This window comes from Glycine soja, chromosome 19, assembly GCF_004193775.1.
Source record: "Glycine soja cultivar W05 chromosome 19, ASM419377v2, whole genome shotgun sequence".
Taxonomy (NCBI): domain Eukaryota; kingdom Viridiplantae; phylum Streptophyta; class Magnoliopsida; order Fabales; family Fabaceae; genus Glycine; species Glycine soja.
Window position 1 is genome coordinate 31814790 of NC_041020.1, and position 7800 is coordinate 31822589.

At 35.2% G+C, this 7800-nt stretch overlaps 1 protein-coding gene across 1 annotated transcript; it reads right to left on the bottom strand.

The window, feature by feature from the left end:
- Positions 1–2437: 2437 nt before the first annotated feature.
- Positions 2438–3471, bottom strand: LOC114399509 (mavicyanin-like). The gene is made up of 2 exons (XM_028361706.1): positions 3259–3471; positions 2438–2989 (listed from the first exon to the last, which is right to left on the bottom strand). Exons 1-2 carry the CDS (start codon positions 3419–3421, stop codon positions 2664–2666), a joined length of 489 nt encoding a protein of 162 aa, XP_028217507.1. The 5' UTR covers positions 3422–3471; the 3' UTR covers positions 2438–2663.
- Between the last annotated feature and the right edge of the window lie 4329 nt (positions 3472–7800).

Below are 7800 nucleotides of genomic sequence, written 5' to 3' on the forward strand. Positions count from 1 at the left end.
AGTTGTGTTATAAATACTTCTATAATTTATATTGGTTATGTCTTTGTTTATTTGTATCTTGTGTGTTGTTTATGTTTGGATCCTGTGATATAAATACTCTCTGTGTGTTGTTTGTGTTTGGATCCTGTGATAATCTCGAACCTTGTGTTCGTGGGAGCACATGACTAGGTGGATGACTTTAAAGAACCTTGTGCTAGAGGACGCTAGAATACAATGCTCTGATAGGATGTGACATTGGAGCATGAATTTTTATTTCAATTGCATAATGTTATATTACTTTATTTTATTCCACTGTTTAACAAGATTTCTTTTGAAAGAAGCCAGATATGTTTATAATAAGTTTTATTTGGTAACAGTAAAACGAATGTGACCCTTTTACTCACATGAGCTCCTTTATGTTAATTGAATAAAATCATTTTAGTTAATTACACTCACAAAGTTTGTGTTTAATAATAATATGTTAGATAAGTATTTCTCATTGAAGATGTGGGTGTGTGTTTCTAATGACTCTGACATTAAGCAATTCGTTACCAATATCATCAATTATGCCAATGATTTTGTTGCTACTAATGCTCCTCTTCGCCAATTTAATTTAAATACGGTTGATATAGAGCAACTACAAAATCAATTGACAAACAAACTAGTGGGTAAAAAATTCTTACTCATTTTGGATGACGTATGGAATAAAGATCGTGGTAAATGGGTTGAGCTGAAGAATTAAAACAAGTATAGGCTGCAAGAAGTAAAATTCTAGTGATTACATGTAGTCATTTTGTTGATTCCATGATGGGCATTGTTCCCTCTCACATTTTAGAAAGCCTTTCTCAGGAGATGCATTACCTATTTTTGTCAAGTGGGCATTTAAAGCAGAAGAGAAAAAAATCCTTATTTGGTAAATATTGAGAAAGAAATTGTGAAAAAATATACAGGGGTTCAACTGGCTGTGAGAACATTTGGAAGTTTACTTTTTTCAAAGTTTGGGGCAAATAAGTGGGAATATGTGAGAGACAATGAAATTTGGAATTTGCCGAAAAAATGATGACATTTTATTTGCATTAAAATTAAGTTATGATATTCTGCCCTTCAATGTTTTGCATTTTACCTAAAGGATTGCGACTTCAATAATTTTGAGGTAGCTGTGCTTTTGGGGTCTCTTGGTCTCCTTGCATCACCTAGAAAGAATGAGACCGTAAGATGTTGCCATATACTATCTGTATAAACTACTATCAAGATCAGCCTTCAAGATTTTGTCAACATACACACGTGTGCATACGCACACACACATGGACACAAAAAAACCCACACATACACATAGATATATATAATACAAAAAAGTCATTAAAATTATAATAATATAAGAAATTGTAAATTGTTAACTTATGATCTGGGCAGGACATGAGTTATTACACTATTAATTAACAGAAGAGAAAATAGTTGGTGTATGTTATATATTGATTATAAACTTTAGTTCTCAAATGAATTATTATGAAATTATTATAAAGGGAATGTTAAGTAATAAAATCATTTGATTGCACAATTTTATGAACAAACCCTGATTTGAGAGAACAAATGCACAATGATGAGATAAAGAAAGAGATGAACCTACAATTGAGAGATATAAAAGGTTGTGATGAGCATAGCAAGTTGCAATACAACAACTACTGGGTCGAGAGTGCAACTGTGTACCAAAACATATAGGTTGAGTGCGAGGAGATAGAGGTCGAGTGCGTAATACGAGGTGAGGCGATGGTGATTTTTTCAAATACTTGACAATCCTTTTTTTTTTTGCCCTTTTAAGTGTTAAAAATTTTCCTTTGAAAAAATATGAAATATAAATTGAATAAAAAAAGCCATGTGGGCAAGTGTCTAATAGGGGTCTGATATTGTTTGGGTGATCAAATATCGTAACTGATATGATTAATGGATGGACTAACTTATATTTTGACATCCCTACTCTCAAGTCACACTGCTTATACACATGAATTCTCTCTAGATAACTTGTGTAAATGATACTTGACAGTTTTCCATTTCTTTAAAATCTTAAAGAGGTTCATACTTGCACCTAATCACAGACTAATGGTCCTACCATCTTCAAATTTCAATGACCTAGACTCTCTTTGTAATTTGTATTTGAGATTCTCTTTAGTCTTCACCCACTAGTCCCCTTTAAAAATTAGACTTATGTTAACAGTTTACTAGATGAACTTTCAGATTTAAAATTAAAAAAAAAAAAAATTACTTTGGTTCTAAGCTTTTCATTATTTAACTTGTAATGTACGAACAAGTTGATCTTCATTGATTCCATGGCTGCTAAATAATATAAAACTATTAATTACGTTTCACACAAAATGCAAATTTATGCACCGTGAATTAAGCGGATTAAACTTAAGCATAACACACGTAGTATTATTACGAATAAAATCATTTGTATGAAAGATAAATGATAAAACTGTATATCTTACATATTTCTATGATATAATTTCTTAATTTTTCTCCGACAAAAGCAAAATAACAAGATGACCAAAAGTCCAACCCTATTGACATTCTATGAATAACATTTCCAAATTGATTAAAAGAAATTTCACATGACCACTCTTATTAAACTATTATTTCAACATAGACAATGAAATCCATGGCCAAACTTCATAAATCATGGACCAAACCTAGTTAAGAAGAGAGGCAATCAACAATCCAACAATGAGCACAAGATAAACGAGACATTGTGAGGCCGAAGATGAATTAGATGAAGAAGAAGATGATGATGCAGGGGAAGAGGTCTCAGAGCCAGACACTGTTGTGATCTTCACCTTCATGCCTTGATCGCAATGGCCCATTGTACCACATGCAAAGTAACGTGTGCCAGGCTTGTTCAGTTTCACAACATCATTGCCACTGCTCATTGAGTTCACTGCATTGCCAAGATCACAATTCTTGTACTCACTCTCACTACCTAGTTCAACCACACTATGCAAAGAAGAGTACTTGAAAACTGCCACAAGAAAAAAGGATAAACACATAATCTTGTTAATCAAAGTAAATAGAATTTTGAAGGGGGAAAAATATTCCAGTTCATCTAAGTTGCTAAATTAGAGTTTAAATTTTATGAATTGAGTGTAAAAACTAGAAATCATTGTGAATATGACTTTTAAAGTGTTTAAAAGTCAAGAATCTTATCATAATGGTAATTTATAATGGAATGCAATTTTATAGTTAGTGCATTTAAATTAAATCCTTTAAAATTATGGGCAAGAAACATACCAAGTTGATCGCCAACCTTAAATGTTTGGCCTGAAACCCAAGAATTGAAGTCTGTTGATTCATCCCAACCTTGGCTTCCACCAACTACATGTTGTTCTGCCATTGTCTCCTTAGTGATCAAAGTAACAACCAATGCCAAGAAAATTGTGTTCTTGCGCCCCATCTCTCTCTCTCTCTCTTGGTCTCTTCTTTTTTGAATTATCTTCTTGGTTATGTTTGAGCATTGTTATAGTTCACTGCTATTTATACCTGCAATCAGTGAACATCTATGCCCCACCATTAACAACTTAGCATGTGATAATATGTTATTTAATTTGTTATCTTATGTATGTGAAAATAATATTAAATATTCTAAGTTGTTTTTGTACAATAATATGTTAGAACATATAAAGAATGCTTCCTTCTAATTGGCTCAACATAGCTTGACCATCATTTGGTCTCCGGGGCAAAACAAATAGTGCACTTTTGTGTAGTATCTTCCAGTGTTTGCATTGGCCGCCAAGTAAACTTTGGTGGGTACAAGTTGTGAAAGCTTTGCGTTCAAACAAAGTTAACATGAATCATCTCAAGGGGACATGTAGCTAGTCTGGAAGCTCAAATTTTTATTTATATGACAGATAATTGCCTAAAAAGAGAGGGAAAAAAATAGTAAAAAGAAATCAAATGGATATATACATCTAGAAGACTAGAACCAAACAGGTTTATGGCCAGCAGCAGCTGTTCTTACACCTGAGTGATGAGTAAATTGGTGGTATCAGTTAAATACATTACTTACCTGATTTTCTTTTGTTACAAGTAGGTGGTTAATTGTGGCTGTTGAGATTAGTTAGTTGGTAGTTAAATACTAGTTCAATAAGCTCTAAAAGAGAGCATTATTTATCAAACTCACTTGTATGTTGTATCTTTTGCCATTCAAATCAATACAGTGAGTTTCTTCTATGAAAGCCTTCTCATGTTCTTTGAACTCTGATTTTTTGCCTCAACATGTTGGGGTCACATGTATCTCATTCCTAAATTCTGATATCTTCAAGACATAACATAAAGGGAAAAATGAAATAGGGGAAGAAATGAAGTAACTGAAATTTTGATGGTCTTAAGAATGTGGAAAATTGTTAAGAAATCAACATGAAAAAAAAAAGACTGATATCATTATTATTATCATCTTCAATCTATCTTACTCAACAAGTTCCAGATATAACATTTTTCACGTGTTTCTCTAATTTATTAACTTAAATTTCTGAGGCAATCATTTTATTTTAGAATGAGATTTATAAATTAACTTAAAATGTAAGATCTGTTATTGTTTATTGTCTCATCGTTTGATTTAATACTTTTGAGCATAGACTAAAGGAGCTAAAGCTCATAGAAGCTTCTAAACCTCTGTAGAGTAGGAGACAATCAGTAAGAAATTAAAAGGCAAAAATGCATATCCTCCAATTGAAGAGATAATGTGTGTATCCCTTCCAATTAGCATTTCACAAGAAGGGTGTCTAAATTATGGTATGGTAGTGCAGTCAAAATAAGGACCTAGGCCCAAAATGAATTGAATTATAAATGGCCATAATCAGTACTAGTGTTTGAACAATGAACATAGATATTAAAGAGACAAGTGAGTTATTGATCTTCAAAGAGTCCTTATCTTGCAATCTTAGAACCAAATGTCTGTCTGTCCAAGAAGATCAATTAGATTAAGAAAATCTTATTAAATATGAATATGAAATAGCTCACAATGATTAACTGATATTTGACATGCACTGATTGTAGATGAGTTTCAATTACAAAAACTTTAAGCATTTATATTTCATCTGAAATATTTTCATGATGTGAGCTTTCCATTGTCAATTGGAATATGCATATATTTTTGGAAACCTTCTTGCGCCTAATGTAAACAGTGGTGAGTGCTTTGCACACATACAATGCATTACAATGCAACACAATAGATAGATGCAATAGCCATTTGCAACACCAAAGCAAATTACTAGTGATACTTCATTACTTTTGTAATTGGCCATTACTTAATCTTCACTAGATAACTTATATTGATCTCAGTGATCGCTAGTACATGAAGGCACTCGTTTCATACAACTTGATTCTTTCTAAGATGTAGTTCTCTTCCCATCAAGTGTTAAACTTTATTGAAAAAGGAAAGAACAACATTCTACACCAAGTCACTGGCATTGAATACCATAATGTAGTTAGCATGAGCATATTCCTCAATGAACTGAATGTTGTGCTTGTCCTCATCATGGAACTTGAGTTTATCAAGCAAATTCTCAACATCACGAACATCTGAAAGTGCATCACTTCCACCATAGCTAATGAAGAGAGGGAGATCATGGGGGATGTTGGAAAGGTTGTAGATTGGAGGGAATATTTCTCCATAATGCATAATGTTATTGGTATGTTCTCAGAATTTTAATAGTAACTATGGTTCCTGGAATTCGAGTACCAGGAAGAGACCTCCCAAAACAAATGATTAAAACTGAGTATTATTTTCTCTATCCATGTATTACAATAATCATCCTGTATATATAGGACTTAGATGATAGAGATAACAGACCACTAGCAAACTCTTAACTAAAAAGGTGTTGGAATATTCTGATAATAGAAACCATAACAGAATACTAGTACTAATAAAGAGGTGGCAGACAACATGTCTCCCTATACCCTAATTATTCATATTCCTAATAACAGACATAAATCAATTATAATCTGCTAAATATTTTGGTGTTGATATTTCCCTCTTGGGTCTGCTTGTCATTTCCACTTGTGATATCTTGCTCTGTATATCATCCCCTGCAACATCGAAAATGACCTTGTCCTCAAGGTTGAAGTCAGACTTAAGCTCCTCCCAGTCCTCCCATGTGGCATCATCTGGAGATAGTCCTTCCAATTGGACAAGCATTAAAAGTTTGGGAGATGAGGACTTCTGGTCCCACTTCGTACTGACGATCGTGAGAGGTGAAATCAGAGGCTTGATGTCAACAGTCTTAGCAGGAAAAGGTAAAGGTATACAGGTGAAAGATTGCTTAAATGGTTTGAGATGGAACAATGGAAGACAGGGTGAATGCGAGACCTGGCAGGTAAATTCAATTTATAAGCAACCTTACCAATCTGCTCCATAATCTGATAAGGACCATAAAACCTCTTTGCGAGCTTGGAGTGAGTGGTATTTGAAACATATGATTGCCTATGAGGCCTTAATTTGACCATTACCCAGTCGCCACATTGAAAATTCATGTCTCTGCGTTTGGTATCAACTGATCTCTTCATAACCTCCTGGGCTTTCAACAGCTTCTTCCGAAATAAGGCAAAAACGGCCTCTTGGTTAGTCAGAAAGTCATCCACCGCTGCCACTTTCGATGTTCCTATAACATACTGTGGGATAGTAAAAGGTTTCTTACCATACGTGATCTCGTAAGGAGAAGCCCCTGTTCCTAAATGTCAAGACGTATTATAGGACCATTCAGCCCAAATTAAGAACTTGCCGCAAGAGGCTGGCTTATTATGCATGAAGGCCCGTAAATATTGCTCAACGACACGGTTTAATACCTCTGTTTGTCCATTGGATTGGGGGTGAGAGGTCAAGCTCATGCGAAGCTTGGTGCCGCACAAGCGAAATAGTTCTTGCTAGAATTTGCTAATGAACAGTGGGTCGCAATTTCATACCAAGCTGTTGGGCATGCCATGAAGCTTTCCGACAATGTTCATGAAGAGCGTCGTGACCGTATGTGTCGTATACTGAGGAGATAACATGCCTAAGTGGATCCCTTTAGAAAAGCTGTCAACAACCACTAATATTGTGGTGTTACCCTAATACGCTGGGAGCCCGACAATAAAATCCAGGGAGAGATCCTCCCATGGTCGCGATGGTACAGGTAAGGGACAAAGTAGTCCGACAGGTTTTCTAGTCTCATACTTTGTATGTTGGCAGTCAAGACATGCTGCAACAAATGTCTGAACATCGTTTCGCATTCCGGTCCAAGTAAAATTATCTATGAGTCGTGCTAGAGTCTTCATGACTCCCATGTGACCTCCAGTCGGGGTTGCATGAAACTCTGTGATTATTAAAGGAATGAATTTGAATTCCATGGGCAACCAAATCCGACCTTCGTGTAGAATCAGGTCCTTGGCCATGGTGTGATCTGGATAATTCTCAGGGTGTTGTCGAAGATTCTATTGGAGCTCGAGGAAGGGAGGGTGATTGGCTAGTTCTCTTTTGAGGTCCTTGAGGAACACAAAACTAGGCGTGGATAATAATAGATAGGTGCTAGTCTGAGTGTTGTTGATTCGGGATAGGGCATCAACAACAACATTAGTGTTCCTTGAACAAAACTGAATAGAATAATCATAGCCAATGAGTCGGGCCAAGTATACCTGTTGTTCTAGAGTTTAGATAACTTGAGTCATTAACTCTTTAAGACTGCGATGGTCTGTAAGAATTGTGAAGTGATGGCCAAGGAGGTACTGTCTCCATTTCTTCACGGCAACAGTGATGGTAGCCAATTCCCTAACATAAGTGGAAGCCTGCAACAGTTTGGG